This window comes from Pongo pygmaeus, chromosome 13 (genome assembly GCF_028885625.2).
Source record: "Pongo pygmaeus isolate AG05252 chromosome 13, NHGRI_mPonPyg2-v2.0_pri, whole genome shotgun sequence".
NCBI lineage: Eukaryota > Metazoa > Chordata > Mammalia > Primates > Hominidae > Pongo > Pongo pygmaeus.
Window position 1 is genome coordinate 86,365,108 of NC_072386.2, and position 20,723 is coordinate 86,385,830.

Sequence of the window (20,723 nt, forward strand, 5' to 3'; positions counted from 1 at the left end):
GAATACTGTCTTGTCTGCTAATCATTAGTTTCCAAACAAACGAAACAGTCATTTGTCTGGTTTTAGATGTGTTTGATCCCAGATGTGGTATACAGAGTAGAGAGTCCCATGAAAACCTGTCTTTATATATATTACTCTTGGTCCCTGAAGTAAATATACGTGTTCACTGCCAGTTTCATCTTCATATTATAGTTAGAACCTGAAACTGTCGTAAAGAAAGAACATTCTGTTTTCTTGGCTTTTGTTTTTGTTACCATTGATAATCAAGTAATGTAGTATATCTCTTAGCAGCAAGAAGTTAGTGTTTTTAGATAATAAAGCCCTTACATTTTTCTTATTGTCTTTACAAAGGGCTGTGCCAGGCCTTTTAGGGAGCAGGACCTACTTCAAGAAGCAGTTTTCTGACCCAGTAGAGCATGGTCAGAGACACACGGCAACAAAGAGAGAACTAGCCACTGGCCGAAAGGCCATGCAAAGACTTGCCAAAAAGATGTCTGGCTGGTTTCTCAGGCGCACCAAGACTCTTATCAAGGATCAGTTGCCTAAGAAGGAAGACCGGGTAAGAACCGCATTTGTGTATATTATTAATTTGTGGTCATATATTTTTTTTCCTTTTTAAGAAAAAGTCTGTCTCTTGTGGTATTTTGTAAATACAGTTTTTTGCCTTTTATTCTGTATGGAAAAAAATTGTTACGCGCAGGATTTCAGAAACCATTGATTGAGCTCAGTTGTTTTCCTTACTGACTTTATTAACCTGTTAGCTAACAGGTTTATTATTAGTATACATTAAACTCATTTCTCATCAAAACCTTTTTTTTTTTTTTTTTTTTGGAAACAGAGTCTCGCTCTGTCACCTACGCTGGAGTGCAGTGGCACGATCTTGGCTCACTGCAACCTCCGCCTCCCGAGTTCAAGCGGTTCTCCAGCCTCAGCCTCCCAAATAACTGGGATTACATATGTGCATCACCACGCCTGGCTAATTTTTTTGTATTTTTAGTAGGGACAGGGTTTCACCATGTTGTCTAGGCTGGTTTCGAGCTCCTGACCTCAGGTGATCCACCTGCCTCGGTCTCCCAAAGTACTGGAATTACAGGCGTGAGCCACTGTGCCTGGCCTCATCAAAACTTTTGATGCAGTTTTTCCCCAGTAAAGAAGGAAGAGCTTCCCTCTGCAGTGTGTTTTCTGTTCACACTTTGTCCTTCCTATACTGTGTACTATCCACCTCACAGTGTATTCTTTGGTACCTTAATTCTAGCTGTAGGACCAAAGTGGTTAAGAGCTTTTTAAAAAATATATAGGTTTGTTTCTTGTAGAATGCTATTTGCAGTTACACAACTAACCTAACTTTTAGAATTTGTAGGAAAACTACATTGTTAAATTGTTTGAGAAAATATGAGGAGTGGACTTCAAGAGGATTTTAAAAAAAAATAGTAGTCTTCTTTTATAGTTCTTAATCTTGTGTTTCTTCTAGCTTGGGCGATGGAATAAAGGTTCTATAGATTACTATGGAACTAAACCTAATTAATGTTGTCCCAAATAAGGGCAATCCTATGAAATGCCCTCTATTTTAGTGTATCCTCTTGATTGTTTCTTTAAAAAGATAGATTTGGAAGGAAAGTATGATATTGATATGCAAGTTGGGGAAATAGATACATCTGACTTTTGATATTTATCTAAGGCAAATATTGTTACTAAATTGAGATACTTCATGAACTCTCACTTTTAAAAATGTTTTATGCAACTTTCATATATGTGATTTAGCTATCTGTCTAGTAGGAACAATACAAAAGTGTAAGAAAAGAATTGTTCATAGAGGTTTAGAGCTTGGGCTCTGAAATCAAATACTATTTGATTAGAGTATTTGTGACTTGGAGCTCCTCTGCATAGAGTTTTGTGACTTGGAGCAATTTGTGAGGCCCTGGAACCTGGATTTCTTCCTCTGTTAAATGGTAGTGATGATAATAGCGCCTGCCTCACATGGTTACTCTGAAATGCATGACACATAAGAAATATTGAGTAATTGGTACTATGTTTAATAATAATAAATAACTCAAGATACCTTCGTACTTCAATCATTGACCACCATCTTCTATATTGTCTTTTTTTCTTATATGTACTTTTATATTTAAGGTTGGGGTCAGGCTGTACTAAATATTTTATATAAACATTCTTTAAAAATCTAGCATTGGGAGGGGGCAGGCTGGATGTGTGCTGCCATGCATCCTTCTTCAGTCTGGTTTGGGTCTTTAAAAAATAAAAGATAAAAATAGCTTCCAAAAGAGTTGTGGTCGTCCTGGCTAAAGGAGCAGAGGAAATGGAGGCAGTCAGCCCTGTAGACATGATGAGACAAGGTGAGATTAAGGTCACCATTGCAGGTCTGGCTGGAAAAGACCCAGTACAGTGTAGCTGTGATGTTATTTGTCCTGATGTCAGTCTTGAAGATGCAAAAAAGAGGGACCAAATGACACGATGTTTCTAACAGGAGGTAATCTGGGCGCACAGATTTTATTTGAGTCTGCTGCCTTGAGAAAGATACTGAAGGAACAAGAAAACGAGAAGGGCCTCATAGCTACCATTTATGCAGGTCCTGCAGGTCTGTTGGCTCACGAAATAGGTTTTGGAAGTAAAGTTACAACATACCTACTTGCTAAAGACAAAATGATGAATGGAAGTCATTACAGCTACTCTGAGAATTGTGTGGAAAAGGACGGCCTGATTTTTACAAGTCGGGGGGGGCCTAGGACTGGCTTCGCGTCTACTCTTGGGATTGTTTAGGCCTAAGATCCAAAGAGGTGGTGGCTCAAGTGAAGGCTCCACTTGTTCTTAAAGACTAGAGCAGAAAAATGTGACCATCAGTTAGAGAAATAAGCCATTTGGAATCCATTCTCATTGTGTTTTTTAAAAACAGAAAAATGGTAGGTTAATATGCTCAGAAGCCATCATCATTCCTGCTGTTGTGAAGTAACAACTACACAGAGATTTCTCAACCTGTAAATTGTATCCATTTTTTTTTTTTAAGACGGAGTCTCACTCTGTCACCCAGGCTGGAGTGCAGTGGCATGATCTTGGCTCACTGCAAGCTCTGCCTCCCTGGGTTCAAGCGATTATTCTGCCTCAGCCTCCCGAGTAGCTGGGACTACAGGCACATGCCACCATGCCCGGTTAATTTTTGTATTGAGAGACGGGATTTCACCATCTTGGCCAGGCTGGTCTTGAACTCCTGACCTCGTGATCTGCCCACCTCCCAAAGTGCTTGGATTACAGGCGTGAGCCATCACGCCCGGCGTGTGTCTACATTTCTGAGCCTGTTTACAAAATAAACAGGGCATTTAGGAAAAAAAAAAATTAGCATTGTTTTATAGAGACATTACTGTATTTGCTTGTATGCACCTTTGCCTATTTATTGCCAATAATCTGTTGTAGTGATATAAGCATATAAATATTTACAAATATTTATATATTTCTATTTTACAAATAAAAAAATGTCACTGCTTTGTCCCTAAAGTCAGGAAGTGCCTTGCCACTTTAAGTTCTTTAAAAGAACTTTTAAAGTGCTTTTGATATTGGATAATCCTTGTGGCCACCCAGAACCCCATGAGTTCAACACCAAAGGCGTCAAAGTGGTCCACTTGCCCCCAAACACAACATGTCTAATTCAGCTTCTAGATCAGAGGGTCATAAGGACCTTTAAGGCTCATTACACCTGGTTCTCTATGGAAAGGATTGTCAATGCTGTGGAAAAGAACCCTGATAGAACATCATGAATGTCTGGAAGGATTACACCATTTGAAGACACCATCGTTGTTACAGAAAAAGCCATGAAAGTCATCATTCCTGGAATAGTAAATTCCTGCTGGAGAAAACTGTGTCCAGATGTTGTGCATGACTTCACAGGATTTACAACAGAGCCAGTCAAATAAATCATGAGAGGCAAAAAAGGTGAAGGGTTTCAAGAGACGGATCTTGGAGAAATTCAAGAGCTACCACACCAGAGGAATTAATCGAAGATGACTTGATGCACATAATTGCTTTCAAACCAGTGCCAGACAGTGAGAAACAAGACGTAGAAAAAGCAGTGCCAGAAAACAAATTGACATTAAATAATGTGGCAGAGGGGTTCTGATTATTTGAGACTGCTTTTGACTTCTTTATGACATGGACCCTTCTATGATATGGGCACTGAAACTAAAGCAAATGGTGGAAGAAGGACTGGCACCATATAGAAACATTTTTTAGAGAAATGAAAAGCAGAAATGTCAGACAGAAATTATGACATGTTTCTGTAAAGTTACACCGAGTGTGCCTACCTCTCCTGCCTCCCTTGACTTCCTTTTTACTTCTTTCACCTCTTCATTTCTGCCACCCATGAGAAAACAAGACCAACCTCTCCTCTTCCTTGTTCTCCTCAGCCTACTCAATATGAAGCCCTTTATGATGGCCTACTTCCACTTAATGAACAATAAAGATATTTTCACTTTTTTGTGATTTTCTTAATAACATTTTCTTTTTTTCTAGTTTTATCGTAAGAATATAATATATAATAGATATACAAAGTAGTGTTTCTCGACTATTTATGCTATGCTGTTGTTAAGGCTTCCAGTCAACAGTAGGCTATTAGTAGTTATGTTTTTGGGGAGTCAGAAGTTATACATGGACTTTTGACTGTGTGGGGAGTTAGCACCCTAGCGCCATCCATGTTCAAGAGTCAACTGTGTAAGGAACATCATGTATTTGTTCATATTATGATTTCTTTTAATTAAAAAAATTCTGTGAGGTTTATTTGAAAATGAAATTATACTTTATATTATCCAGGGTGGGGTGGAGAGCAAAGAATATAAGACAGTCAGGAGAAATCATCATAATGATGTAAACAGAGGGAAAAATTAGTTTATTAGTTTATAGCAATTTTCACTATTTTTTTTGAGACAGTCTCGCTCTGTCGCCCAGGCTGGAGTGCAGTGGGGTGATCTCAGCTCACTGCAACCTCTGACTCCTGGGTTCAAGCTATTCTCCTGCCTCAGCCTCCCGAGTAGCTGGGACTACAGGCGCGTGGCACCACGCCCAGCTAATTTTTGTATTTTTAGTAGAGATGAGGTTTCACCATGTTGGCCAGGATGGTCTTTATCTCTTGACCTTGTGATCCGCCCTCCTCGGCTTCCCAAAGTATTGGGCTTACAGGCGTGAGCCACTGCGCCCGGCCGATTTTCACTGTTATAATCTGTGAAATCAGATGTAGATTATGATTTTTATTATTGCTATAAACAAAATACTAATAACTACCTTGTATTTTATCTTGGCAGATGGTGTATTGTTCTTTGACAGATTTCCAGAAAGCTGTCTATCAAACAGTGTTAGAAACAGAGGACGTGACTTTGATACTTCAGTCTTCTGAGCCTTGTACCTGTAGGAGTGGCCGAAAAAGGAGAAATTGTTGTTATAAGGCAAGCATTTCAATATATTTTATAATCATGCCTTTGATTACATAGTACTCTCTTCTAGTGTAAAAGAAAGTAGCGGATGATAAAATACCTTTTCCTCAGACAGTTCTTTAAAGCTATGTCTTAAAAATAGTTTTCAAAAATATTTTACAATATCAAATAGTAATCACATATAAAATACAATATTCAAATATATTTTCAAAAAGTTAATTTCAGAAAGTAAGCTTAATTTTGATATCCTCCATTTTAGCTTTTTTTGGGACGTATCCTTTCATTTTGAAATTTCATTTCATTTTCAAGAAGTTTCTCATTATCCACTAATAGTAAACGAACATACTCTTGTATAGGAGGCTTAAAATACTATTCTGATATTAGATATAGTGTCAATTTAATAGAAACTGAGTATCAAAGTGTTTTTTTGTAAGAAACAAAATTTATTTGTACTTTTTTTAACCTTCTGTTTTTATTTCCTGCTTATGTTTCACCTCTGTTTTATTAAATTATGTCACATATCTGTGTACATAGAGGAACCCTAAGTGAATATTTATCTGGTTTGATATTTATTTGGTCTCATTTATTTTGCTGTTTTTAACTACTTCCCTTTTTTGTAATAGCCCAGTTTCCTAGGAGCCTTGGAGCATAAATGAGAAGGGGTCTGCATAGCACTGCCACTGCACTTAGATTTCATTACCAGGCACCTCGTAACAGCAACATTTCCATCACTGTGTGTCATGAGGATAAATACTTTCTGTAATAAGGATTTTCTCCCTTTATGAAAAATATAATTGTATTATGATTTACCAAAAGTATGATTCCACATTAGCTATTTGTGGATATTTTGTGCAATAGTTGACCATCATTTTCTTGGAATTTATTGTGCCAAAGTAACCGATAATAAATGCTACTATAAGTGATACATTTTATGATGTAAGCAGGTGCATAGCTATGTTGGTCCTTTTTATTTTCTATATTTTTCTGGTTACAGACCAATTCTCATGGTGAAACAGTGAAAACCTTGTATCTCAGTTACCTTGCAGTTCTTCAGAAGATAGCTAACCATGTCGCGCTACTGCAAGCTGCTAGTACTTCCAAACAACAGGTTTGGTTGGCATTTTACATTTCTTTGTGATGCTATTGTTGTGAATATTTTATAAAGTTTTAAAATAGTTATTAAATAAAGTTTTTGTGGATGAAATTTAAGAGGAAACTGATTTGCTTATTTTTAAATGTAGATATCAAGGAGTATATGCACTTAAGTTTTTAATCAAAGTGAACAAATTTAAGCTTAATTTAAAATAACTATTTTTTATGCCTTTAATAATGTTCATATCTTTATTTTTCAAAACATTCTTTGGTATAATTACTAAATAACATATTTGATGGGTCAGTTCTATTCCTCTAATGATGTCTGTAATGGTATTTAATCTACTGGGTAAAATGAGGATTTATAATAATTTGTATATTAAATATTAGGGCTGTTTACCAAACTGGCAAAAATCAGAAATTTCAAAGTTTACTTTGGTTGTTTCCTTTTATTCTAGAGCACACATAAATGAAAAGATGTTTTTGTAATGATTTTATATTTTTTTCTGTTATAGTTGATGCCATTTAATGTAATTTTGAAATCTCGTAAGAATTTGTTATTTTTCTTTGATAGTACTCTTTACTCTTTTTGGGAGTATTTAGCACCTTGTTTTGGAAATCTTAAAAAATCTTTGAAAAGTAATGATCAAGTTAATAACCACATCATTAAGAATTCAACGCCATATGTTTAACATATAACTTTAAGAGTTTTTGAATTCTTAGTCTGACTTAGGGAAGCAAAAATCTTCAAAGTAATACATTCTTTCTAAAAAGAATTTTTTTCATAAATTATTTCAATTTATACGGGTTTGAATGTGTTAAGTGGAAATATCTTTTCTTCTGCCTTTTCCCTTCAAGGAAACACTTATCAAAAGGATATGTGATCAAGTATTTTCCAGATTCCCAGATTTTGTGCAGAAAAGCAAAGATGCAGCCTTTGAAACACTTTCTGACCCTAAATACAGTGGAAAAATGAAGGTAAATGACCCTCTTTCAGGTTGCATACAGACATGATACACAAAATATTCAGTGGTATGACAGAGACACCAACTAATCAGAACAGGTGCTCAGTCATTCAGAAGAGATGGTGGCTATGGACAAGTGGTGCAGTTGTATCAGCATTTACTAGGTCACTATGAACCCCGAATACAGATGTGTGCACTCGGTAGGTCCTCTGTAGTAGTTGCTTCAAATATACTTCAAATTTTCCTTATTGATATATTAGACTTATGCCCTCTTAAAATGCGTGTGCTGTTACCACATAGATAATAGCTTGTCTTCAAATGTTTAAGGAAATAACCTCCAGAAATATAAAAGCTAATGCAAAACAGCGGGGTAAGGAAAGGCATAGCTTGGAATTAGAGAAAGGAATTTCTTGAAGAGTTTAAGATGGGCAAGGTCTGTATGTCTAGAATTTTCTGCATGTTGTTTTTACTTGCAGAACTAGATCGTAAAATTGCAAATAGTCATTTGTCATACACAGGAAAATTGACCCGTAGCTGTGCTGCTCTTGGTAATGTGTTACCGAGGGAAGGGTGGGAAAAGTAAGGCTAAGTTCTCCAACCTTGACCCAGGCCTTGGGCATTGCCTGTGGCAGCAGCATGAAATGCTGACAGCTTCCTGCCTCCTTGCAACAACAGAGTTTGTTTAACCCCTTAGTGTCTATCAAGAATCTTTATTTGTAGATTAACAGATTTTTACAGAAAAAAACTCAACTTTGTTATAATTTTTAAAAGGTAAGTTCTTTTTGACATAAAAAGAATAAAAAGGAAGTAATTCAAAGCAGTTTTTGGTTTTTTTTATTATAGAAATATTTTAGCAATTGATCTAGATAAGTTCATCATGGTTTAGTTTGCTTGGGACCTCTAAAATCAATGAAATAAAATAGAAGGTAGGAATATACATACATACATAAAGACTATTGCATTAAAAACTTGTTTTTAAAAAATAAGTGTTTATATTAATGATGATATCATGTGATTTATTATCACAACAAATAATTCAAATCTAATGATATTTCCTAAGGTAGCAAATCTATTTTTGTCATCCATTTCATTGACTTTAATTATTTTTAAATTAAAATATATAAAAAGTCCGGTTTAGAACTGAGCACTTACTATCCCACAGTTTAAACCAGTAGAACATTTCCAGAAATTATAGCCTCCTCTGAAAACTGCATTAGCCATTGCTACTCATTTAAATTTTATTCCCTGTGACTCTTCACTAAAAAATTACCAGTCTTGAAATTAAGTTTTATAACTCTGCATTTTATATTTTTTATATATTCATTAATATGTACTTGTAAAATATAATTTTAAAGTTAATCTCCCTAGGAATAATAGTGTCTGATTAAGAGAATGATTAGATTTGATTTGATTTTAATTTTTAGGGGGGAAAAGGCAAGCATAAATTGTTGCTGGAGGCTGGGTAGTATTTTTATATGTGAATGATGCAGGTAATTTACTTGCTTTGGAGAGAGCACCAACCAAACAGATGGATAGTAATAAGCTAGGGATATATTTTTAGGACTATGTTAAATCATTTGACTGACAGCATCATCTGGTCATATATTGATTTGGTAATGCAGACTTACAGGCTTATCATAGAATCATTGCCTATGGGTTTAAGAACTCTAAGAATTGAGTTGCATTTACTTTTTGAATTCAGGTGATAAAAGATCTTTGTTTAGCTTGTCTTGTCACAGGTCAGCCTGCAGGTGCAAGGACTCTGAACAGAATGCCTGCTATAATCTTTATAGCCTCAAAGCTACACTCATGACCCCAACTCTTTCTCTTGTGTCAGAGTTTTGACCTCAACTATCATTCAAGGGATTAGTCACAAGTTGCAATCATTCACCTGATGAAAATCTTCACTTTTCTTTCTCTTGAGAAATGCCGCAGAGCCACTTACTGTGGAGGGTGGAAAAAAAGACTAGGAATCCAGCTTGGTGCTGCTGAAGTCACACAAGGGTCATGTTCATCTTTCTAGGCCTGACTGACCAAGTTGAGGAAAGTTAAGATCCAAGGTTCCTTGCTGTTAACACCCCCAAATAATACGATTCCTTTATAGGTGGATTGTCTTGTTCTGTGGAGGACAACTGAGTGATAAAACATTGGGTCTATATTGTTAAGACTCCAACATCTGTTGATTACATTGTCATTTTGGAAATTTCTGGGATCTTAATTTATAGTCGTTCATTTAGTTAGTCTCTTTAAGCTAGCCTAATTAAGATCTCCAGTCTAAAAACATTTACTTCTCCTGTGACTTGTTTTTGTTTTTACTGTAAAATACTTGAAAACACTTAAAGTTGCAATAGTTATGATACCTCCCCAAATAATGAGAATGGATTTCTATACAATATATCTTTGGTTTAAAATGTTAATATCTTAAGAAGAATGAAAAACAAACCACAGACTGGGAGAAAATATTAGCAAAACAATAAAGGACTGGTTTACAAATATACAGATAACTCTTAAAGCTCAACAATAGGAAAGCAAACAATCCAATTTAAAAATGGGCAAAGGATCTGAACAGGTACTTCCCCAAAGAAGATAATAGAGATGGCAAATAAGCATATGAAAAGATGCTCAACAACATATGTCATTAAAGAATTGCAAATTAGAACAGCAAGGAGATACCACTAGATACCTATTAGAACAGCCAAAATCCAGAACACTGTCAAGCCCAAATGCTGGTGAGGATGTGGAGTAACAAGAACTCCCATCTGCTGCTGGTGGGAATGCAAAATGGTATAGTCACTTTGGAAGACAGTTCAGTGGTTTCTCACAAAGCTCTTAACTAAAAAATATTACCTTAAATAGTCTTACCATATGATCCAGCAATAGTGCCCCTTGGTATTTACCCAAATGAGTTAAAATGAATTAAATTTTATTGAGTTTTAATGAGTTAAAAACTTACATCCTGACAAGAACCTATGAGTTTATTCATAATTGCCAAAGCTTGGAAGCAACTAAGATGTCCTTCAGTAGGTAAATGGATTAAAAAAGCTGTGGTATAGCCATACTGTGGACTACTATTTAGCAATAGAAAGAAATGAGCTATCAAGCTACCAAAAGACATGGAAGAACCTTAGATGCATATTGCTGAGTGAAAGAAACCAATCTGAAAAGGCTACATACTGTATCATTCCAACTATATAATATCTCAAAAGGCAAAACTATGGAGACAGTAAAAAGATCAGTGGTTGCTATGGGTTCTGGGGGAGGAAAGGATGAGTAGGTGAAGCACAAGGAATTTTTAGGGCAATGAAACAATTGTGTATGATACCGTAATGGTAGATACATGTCATGATACATTTGTCAAAACCCATAGAACTATGTAACACAATGAATAAACCCTAATGTTAAAATTGTGGACTTTAGCTAATAATAATGTATCAATATTCACTCATCAGTTGTTACAAATATACCATACCAATACTAATAATACTTGATGTTATATTTTCTAATAATATTATTAATACAGATATTAATAAGAGAAAATGTGGAGGAGGTTGGAAGTAGGGAAAGAGGAGTTTTGTGCATTTTCTACTCAATTCTGTAAAACAGAAAAAATAATATCTACCAATTTAAAAAGTTAGTCTTATGTGAAATTCAAATTACATACTTCATACAGTATCAATTATTTTATTAAAAAATAAACTAAATGCAAATAAAACTTCATATGTTCTCCAAATATTAATGTTTACCCGATCCATAACATTTTAATTTACCATTTGATAAATAAATTTGGTTATCTGAGTAGAAGTTTTTTTTAACTCCATAGCTTTTTTTGAGGGACTGGGGGGAGGTAGAGGTCAAAGTTAGCACAATAGCTTCTCTTGATTAAGTAAGTGTTATATTGAGTATTTTTTTATTTAAAAGCTTAAGTGTTTATCATTAAATAAGTTGTTTTAGTGTTTGTTTCATCTTTCAGAAGAATTTAGACTTTGTATAGAAAATTTCTTTTTCCCCTCTGTGGATTGCTTTTCCACATTGTTCTGGAGCTGTCATTGCCAGATGTAGAAATAAAAGTAACAGTGTGACTGTTATACACAAGGCTTTGGACTATTTGCTTCCTCCCTGAAAGCACTGTGTGTGGGGGCAGATTACTGGCATTTTGAGGTCAAAATCAAATCTGGAAGTCAGAGCTTACTGTAAATAGAGAAACAAAGGGGAGAAAATGAGAAGAGGTGTGTATCTGACTGATTATTCTAAGAAAATAAATATCAAGACTTTTAGAACCTAGATGTAATTGAACACATTTCATTACATCCATCTAGGGACAATTTAAATACTTCCTAAAAGGAATGCTGCTCTATAATTTAGTTTCTTAACATATTGTAGGTATAAAGAAAGTGTATTTTGGAAATTAAATTAATCCATTTAAATGCATCCCATAATCCAAAATGCTTCCTTTTTGTTAAAACCAGATGAGATGAAATAAAAGTCTTTGGGAACTTTACCTCCTTATTGACAATATGATGATGAATAACATTTGATGTAATAGCTAATACTTTATTTCTCTAACTTGGAAAAAATGAAAGGAATTAGAAAAAATGAATGAGGTTAGTATTGTATGAAAATAATTTTAAAGAAATTTTCAAGTGATGTTTATATGTATAAAGTGTACTTTTGGTTGGAACTGGTTCACTGATTTTCTGTGGTTCATTTTCAGGTCCTTCAGCAGCTTTTAAATCATTGCAGGAAAAACAGAGATAAAGTTCTTCTCTTTTCTTTTTCCACCAAGGTGAGTTCATCTAAAGTATATCCTTGATTGGCCAGCCCCAGCTTTTGAGGCATAAAGAATAAAGCATGTGCCTACATGACACCTTACAGCCACATTTTCTCTAATCTACACAGTAGGAAATAGTGAGGTAAGCAACTTGAAGTTTTTAAACAGACACTAAAATTTCAATTGTTTCAGGGTTGCTAAATATCAAACTGAAAGATAGATTTTTATTTTCTGTTGATGTTCTTAATAATTACAATGTTCTTTAAGACATTTCAGATATTTTAGAACTTAGAAAATAGCACACATACATTTATGTAAATGATTTGACCAGTAGTATTGTTTGTTTCTTAAAAATGAAAAGATTGATTTTTAAAACAAGTTCTGAATGTTAAAGCCATAATGTTGCAGGATAACGGAAATAAATATATGGGTCAGAAGTGAGAAAAATATTTATTGCTCTTGAAATTATAAGAAAGAAATTATGAACACCAATAATTAATACTTAACAAGTCTCAACTTTGTAATGGTCTGAAACTTACTTAACCAAGATTCATGTTTGCCCATCTTCATACCTCTCCTCTAGTTGCTTGATGTGCTACAGCAGTACTGTATGGCGTCTGGGCTTGATTACCGACGACTTGATGGAAGTACAAAATCAGAGGAAAGACTCAAGATTGTAAAAGAGTTCAACAGTACACAAGATGTTAACATTTGCCTTGTCTCTACAATGTAAGAAAATTAAATTTAATAACTAGATTTTTATCCAATTGTTTTTGAGATTTAGTGTAATTTTTAAAACTATTACTGGATTAATTTTTAATGGCTATGCTTATTTAGAAGCAGCAAAAATACTATTATGACCAAAATTTCAATATCTTAAGTTTTAGCTAAGCTTTTCTCTCATTTCCTTTATCAACATTGAATTCCTCTTAGAAGTCTGGGTTTATAAAGGTAACAATAAAAAAATTGATATTTCCTCCTATGAATTTTCTATGGTAGTGTTTTGACCCAAGTCTCCTGGTGAGAATAATCAGACTTCTTATTAACTGGATAACTGAGACTCACTGTAGCAGCAGTTTTCCCACCGTGTCAGGGAGCCCTTGAGAGCCCACTGGGGCTAGGGGCTCATGTTTCCCTCCTCTGCCTCTACCTCGTCTCAACTGGAGCAGCTCTGCAGTTAGAGATTTTATGAAAGATAAATTGGTTCTAACCCCTATGTATGAATATCCCTTTAAGACCTTTTAGAGAATATACACACTTCTGAAAAGATTTAAATCAACATAAACACCTAAGTAAGATTAATCCCATTTTAGGAAGGAACAGATCAATAACTTTTGACATCCTGTGTAATAAGAATTTTATAGATTCACTCCCACTGTCTTTCAGAATTTCAGTGGACTTTAAAGATAAACATATGTAAAATGCACAAAGTAAAAATTAAATCAGAATAGAAATTAACTTAAAATGAGGAATAAGATATGTTTATGAATGAGCTAACATTGTTGAGCACTTTAATAATTCTTGAATTCCTACCACTAAGGCAAATGGGGAAAAGCTTTGGATTCCCATTTTCGTATAAATGAATGCAAGAAGTAACTTTTTGCATGCGTCCTTACATAGAGAGCACTAAATGACATAGAATACTGTGGTCAATTAAATTTTGTAAAACATATAAGCATTCTAACTTTAAAGTGTTTCCAATTGATAGATGCACTAAACAACGGTTCTAATAATAGACTCTATAATGACAAGTAGTAGTCTCTCATCCTTCTTCTGCTCACTTCCAGCTCATTTACTGAGATCCTCCATAAAGTTCCTAATTACCCCTTCACCTCTATCTGTCAGAAATTGCTATTTAACCTATCCACTGAATTTTTAATTTTAATCATACTTTAAAAAACATCTTTTCGGATGGCATTTTTTCTCTATTAACTCCTGTGCTTGGTGGTGCTGAGCCTTCTATTTGTTGTTTCCTCTGGCTCTTGCTTATGGTTGATAGTTTCTTCATGTTTGGTCATTTTTTTTTCTTTTGAGTTTATCTTCAATGGGATTTTTTCCTCTGGAAATCCTTTGGAGACCGGTTGTAGGAGTTTTCCGCTTGTGTGGTTTTGCTTTGGCTTCTGCTGGGCATCCTGACAAGACAAGGGAAAAAGTTTTGGATTCCTATTTTTCTGTGACAGTTTGAGTAATTTATTGCATAAGTCATTACATAAGGAACCTTACGTAATATAATAAATACATTCTTCAGCTGTGTTTTGCAAAAGACACATAAGCTCAGTTTTTGTTTTGTTTCTATCATTTTGCAAGGGTTTATATTTAATATCTATTGCGACAGAAATGTTTTCACATTGGCTTAGCCATTATCTTGCCAGAGTACAAAGTCTTCATTATCTTTTAGTTTATCAACTTTACATAACTTGGAACTTCTCTTAACAAAGAGGATTAGGCTGCTTTCACTACTCTCTCCCCCTTTTTTCCTCACAATATTTGCTATTTTAAAATTATTTGTCTATAAACTACTTTTGTAACTTTCAATCTTTGTACTTCTGCATTAGATCCATTGAATTTCCTCTTGGATCTTTTTCCTGGATCCCGTGTCTTCTTCTTTCTTGGTTTGCCGCCATGTTTTACTGGAAAATGATTCAAGTTTTGATGTTCGGTCCATTAACTTTCCATATGCCTTCTAAGTCTTTGTAATGTGTGGTATTAGCATTAGCACACACCCACCCACCCTTCTACTTTAGTCACCTATACATATTATGTTAACTGTTTTAACTTTTACTTTGTCAAGGGTATTAATGTTTTCAATAAGCCCTGTACCAGTAACCGGTTATTGTCCATAGGTTGGCATTAAAATTTGGAGGCAAAAAAGTGTTTACATTACTATGTTTTTATAAACTAAACATCTTTAATGCAGGGGCAAGTAGTGCTAAGATAATTTCTCTGAATGTTCACGACCTTTTGGTCAATTCAAGATTAGTCTTAACATCAACCTCATATGACTTCTCTTTCCTAAGACTTCATCCATGTTTTATGTTTGCACTGTTCAGTTCACTTCAAATTTCAATCATGACTTTTTCAGTCTTTTCCCCCTCTCAGTCTGTTTTTGCCGTTTATAATAATCCTCAGTGTTACTAATTCTCATTCACACGTTCTCTTCTGTTGAGTCATCTGTATCCTGAACCTGCCTCCTGAAACCTTTATTCCTTAGTTTCAATCTGACCCAGTTGTTTTCTAGGCCTGATAAAGAACTGTCATGTTGAAGCTTTCTTTCACTGCTCTTCTGCATTGGATCTTTTTCCTGGGTTCTATGCTGTTTTTATTCTTGACTTGCCCCTTTGTTTTCCTAGGAAATATCCTCTGGTAACTTTTTAAGCCAGAATATATAGGAAGTAAATTTTCTGCATCTGTGAATACAGAAAATGTCTTTTATTGCTCTCTCACTTAATTGATACTTTGTCCAACTATATAATTCTAAATTGAAAATCATTTCCTCTTAGATCTTTGAAGGGCTTGCAGCATTGTTTTCTGATAGATGGTGAGGCTAAATAGATGTGCAGTGCCAATCTGATTTTCATTCCTTTTTGGGAACTCGTAAGAGTTTTTCTTCATCTACGCTATTCTAAAATCTCACGGTGATATTTGAGTCTTAGTGTGGATCTTCGTTCATTTTTTCGTGCTGGGTACAGTAGGCTTGTATTCTGAAGGCTTATGTTCTTTTTCAGCTCTGGAAAATGCTTTTTTATTATTTCGTTAACAATGGCTTTTTTTTTCTTCCTTTTTCTCTGCTCCCTCCCTCTTGCATGCCAGGTCATCAGACTTTCAAACTTTCAAACTATATTGGTTCTTTAAATCTCTGAACTTTTCTCTCAGACTTTGTCTTTTTGCTCTATGTTCTGAGAAATGTCATTTTTTGATCTTATTATTTTGTTTGAAATGATCACTTTTTTTTTTTAAGACGGTGTCTCACTCTGTGGCCCAGGCTGTATGGTGCAATCTTGGCTCACTGCAACCTCCGCCTCCCAGATTTCAAGCAATTCTCCTGCCTCAACCTCCCGAGCAGCTGGGACTACAGGCCCGTTCCACCACACCCAGCTAATTTTTGTGTTTTTAGTAGAGACAGGATTTCACAATATTATCCAGGCTGGTCTTGAACTCCTGACCTCGTGATCTACCTGCCTCGCCCTCCCAAAGTGCTGGGATTACAGGTGTGAGCCACCATGCCCGGCCATCACATTTTTAATCTAAAGTTTTTCTTGCTTTCTGACCTCTTTTGTTTTTGGAGTTACCTTTTGTTTTAGAACATCAGTGTGTTAAACTCTAGCTTTTTATAGTCATTTCATTCAGTTTATTTAAAGAATGATCATCTGGCATTTTTCCTGGGGTTTGTTTTTTGTTTTTGGAGAATCAATGAATTTATTAATGAGTTTGAGGAAAATTGGACTTTTTAAGGTATGAAGCCACCCTATCCATAAACATGGTATCTCTTTATATTTATTTAGGTTTTCTTAGAAGCATTGTTCAAATGGATACTTCGTTTGACCTTTTATAATACTTAATACATAATAATAAAACTTATTTCATCAAAGACATGTTTGTAGAACATTAAGATGTAGTTAAGGTATACTTTCTGATACACTTATTTGATACCGAAAGAGCATGTGGCAGACCTAAGGAATAAACAGCCTGCATACTCATTAGGTGTCTCAAATACCAGTCCTCACTTCAAAAAGAGCAATATTAAATTTTTTTTGCTTAACAAGTAACCCTTTGCTGTTGACCATGTAAGAACAGAGTGACAAGTTTTAAAGTTTAGGTTTCTGAGTTGTATTACCATCAAATGGAGAATTATCTCATCTGCAGAGAGAGAGAGTCTAGGGCCTTTTTCTTCTTTAAAGGGAGCTTTGCTTCTTCAGCAAGGACTGAAGTTATAACTTCAGAAGCTCTTGGAAGATTGCTACCTCAACTAGTAGAGATCTTATCTGTGGCTCATATATGGCATCTGAGATGGCATCATACATGGTTATGCCTGACCTTGCCATCAAGAAGGTAACTGGAATAGTTGATTAGATTTATTCAACATAGAAACCTTTAACTTTTCTGCTTTTTTGCTATCTAAATTCCACCCAGTCCCCTAACTTACCCATTTTTTTTAATCCTTTCTAATGCTTTCTCCCTATCCCGCCTCACTCTTTTCTTAGAGTTCAGTCAAGTCTCTATGACATCTTCATGGTATGTCTAATAAGCAGTTTTCCAAAGGAGAAAATTCAGTTTCTACTGAGCACTGAACTTTAAATCAGGACATTTGGGTTTGAATCAAGACACTTGCTACTTAGGAGACCTTGAACAAATTAATTTTTCTGATTGTCAATTTCCTCGCCTGAAAAATCAGGATATTTTGCTTATAGAAGTCTTTAGAACAGGCCAGGTGCGGTGGCTCACACCTGTAATCCCAGCACTTTGAGAGGCCAAAATGGATGGATCACCTGAGGTCAGGAGTTCGAGACCAGCCTGGCTGACATGGTGAAACCCCATCTCTACTAAAAATACAAAATTAGCCAGGTGCAGCGGTTCATGTCTGTAGTCCCAGCTATTCAGGAGGCTGAGACGGGAGAATCGTTTGAACCCAAGAGGTGGAGGCCGCAGTAAGCTGAGATGGCGCCACTGCACTCCAGCCTGGACAAGACAGAGCAAGACTCTGTCTCAAAAAAAAAAAAAAAAAAGTAGTGTTGAGAACAAAAGAACTAGCATATATGAAAATACCTTGCATAGTTCCTGATATATAGTAGATGCTCAATAAAGGTTAATTTATTTGCATTTTTGATAGAAATTGTAGGAGAAAAGATTATTATCATTTTTCTTCCCTTGGATGATTAGCATCCAGTGTAAAGCATTATCTAAGTGTGAGTTGTTTTGTGATACAGTGTAGGCAGCTGATGAGGGAAGATGGCAATGCAAAGCCTCAGAGGAAAGCCTGAAAGACAGCTGGGCTCAGGAAAACAGTTGAGGAAGAGAAAGAAAATCATTGTGTTCTTGGATTTTGGTTTTGCCTTTTCTTTGTAAAAATGTAAAAATTTATCATCGTTGTCTTACAGAGTATTAAATACAGGATACGTAGATTAGATAGTTCAAAACATGAAAAGATCACAATTGTTGTTATTTAAAATCTATTAAAATATATAGGCAGCTGGAATCTTCAACTCAGTATACAAACATTATATACATTCAGTTTTGCCAAAAGTTTCCTTTAGAAATTTTATTCCAAAAGAAATGAGTAGTATGCTGACAGAAAAAATGAATGTAGCAAAACCAATACGTGATTTTTATACTAATAATAAAAACTGCCAAAAAATATGTCTTTAGTGACTTCTCTTCACTGTTACCTTAACCACAGGTCAAGTTAAATGAAGACAAAACTTTTGGCTTCCATTTAAGTGGCAAAAAGACTCTGTAGCGTGAATACTAGGCACAACTTCATTCTTGGTTTTGACTTTCAGAATCATACACTAGTTGACTACAAACAGCTTTCTAAGCAAACCCTATAATTTGAACTACAGTGCTTTATTCATACTTATTAACTTGTGAGGATTAAGTTAAGGATTTGGGGTACTATACTGCAAAAGTAAAATTTTCCAGATGATATAAGTACCTCTAGGTAGTCCAACACCAGGAATCATGAGCTTTGAAAGGATCTGGAGAAACATCATTTTCTGTCTCTCATAACAGTATTCCAAAACACTGTCAACTTTCCCAGAAAGATGAGGACATTTCTTTTGTTATGTACCCCAAGAGAAAGAGATTCTAAACCACTCTTTTGAAATAAATAATGAGAATCATATTATATGCCTGTTGTTAAAATCTGCCTTTACTGCGTTATTTTGTCTCAATCTCACACCTTTTTGTTCAACTACTAATATCTTCATGAACCCTTAATGTGCAGCAAGAAAAATAAGAGAACTTTTGCCTTTGAAGAGCAATATAATGCAGTAAATGCTTTACTGGAGTTTATGTGTGAAGATCATAGGCATTTAAGAAATAGATAGATCAGAAAATCCCATAGAAGGATGGTGATGTTTTAACTGGTTCTTTAGAGATAAGATTTTATTAAAAAGAAAAGGAAAAGCAGATTTGGTAAAGGGCATTTTAGGCACAGAGAATAGCATAGGTACCAAAATGACTAGAGAACTTATGTGTTTAGTGCTTAGGATATGTGGAGGCAACAGCTTGGGTGTATGACTACATAGGAGAACTCATGAGTTATTTTAACGAAGCTCAGTTTAACAAAGAGAGTGTAAGTATCCACTCTGTGACAGGTCCTGGAGGAGACAGGTCTCTTAAAGTTTATAACTCAAAAAGTAGAGGGGTACAGGAGTTGTTCAGAAACATGTAAAAGGATAGTGCAATACAGTATGGCGAATGCAGGGTAGGAGGAGGCACAGAGGAGAACAATTTAGTTCAGGCTTTGTTAATGACACTTGAAGGACAAGGAAAAGTTAGCCAGGCAAATAAGACAGCAGAGAAAATTGTATGAAGGCAACTTTAAATGTTTTGGTCACTTGTGGTATAGATATCAAGAATGACGGGTGTGATACCAGCTGCAGAGATGTTAGGCCTGGTCATTGAGGCCTATTGGTCTCTGATGAATAGGAATTAATGGGTTTTAAGCTACAAACAGCTTTCTAAGCAAACCCTGTAATTTGAACTACAATGCTTTCATACTTATTAACTTGTAAGGATTAAGTTAAGGATTTGGGGTACTATACTGCAAAAGTAAAATTTTCCAGATGAGTAATACACTTAGTTCTGTATAGTCTGTGCTTAAAATAATTTTTATGTAATGTGAGAATGGACATGGATGTAAGGTCTGAAGTAAGGGAGGACAATTAGAAGACCAATGAAGTAATACATGCAAGTGCAATCTAATAACAGCTCTGAAAAGGGCAGTGGTAATAGGAATGGAGAAGGGACTTGAGAAAAACATTTCTGAGCTAAATATGACAGGACTTGATACTGGTTAGCTTTCAGTGGGAAAGGGAAGTAGTGATGGAGAAGAAGAAGTCTATAGTGATACTTAGCATGGCTTTTGGCTTTGATGAGTGAGTATATGGGTGGTATCACCAGGAAATATATGGAGAAAAAGAACTCTGGGTCCAGGGAAGTATTAGATGTAGCTCATTGTAAAATGAGCATTGATGTTATTTCATCTTGTTCTCTTCCTTTTGGAGAGAGAACATGTGGCATTCTGTTGCAGTATAACTCTTGGCTCTCTCTGTATTCACTATGACAAGCCTGAAGCACATGTGGTAGCACCCTGACTGCCTGCATTGTGATCACCATGTGATGGTGGAAATAATCTGTACTTAAGAATCCATTCTGTGTTAAGGCTATATGGATGTTATTGTTAGCCACATTTTTAAATTAAACTTTTTATTCTGAGATATTTCTAGATTCACAAGTAGTTTTAAGAAA

General features: G+C 35.2%; 1 protein-coding gene and 1 pseudogene across 9 annotated transcripts in view; both read left to right on the top strand.

Moving 5' to 3' along the window:
- Positions 1–20,723, top strand: part of ERCC6L2 (ERCC excision repair 6 like 2) — a 158,054-nt gene that overhangs the window by 62,817 nt on the left and 74,514 nt on the right. For all 9 annotated transcript variants that reach the window (XM_054502479.2, XM_054502482.2, XM_054502485.2 and 6 more), the window contains 6 exons: positions 352–559; positions 5,301–5,441; positions 6,424–6,537; positions 7,380–7,499; positions 12,198–12,269; positions 12,838–12,983. In XM_054502479.2, the coding sequence (XP_054358454.1) occupies positions 352–559; positions 5,301–5,441; positions 6,424–6,537; positions 7,380–7,499; positions 12,198–12,269; positions 12,838–12,983 (801 nt within the window). The remainder of the gene's footprint in view (positions 1–351; positions 560–5,300; positions 5,442–6,423; positions 6,538–7,379; positions 7,500–12,197; positions 12,270–12,837; positions 12,984–20,723) is intronic.
- Positions 1,556–2,933, top strand: LOC129044406 (Parkinson disease protein 7 homolog; annotated as a pseudogene).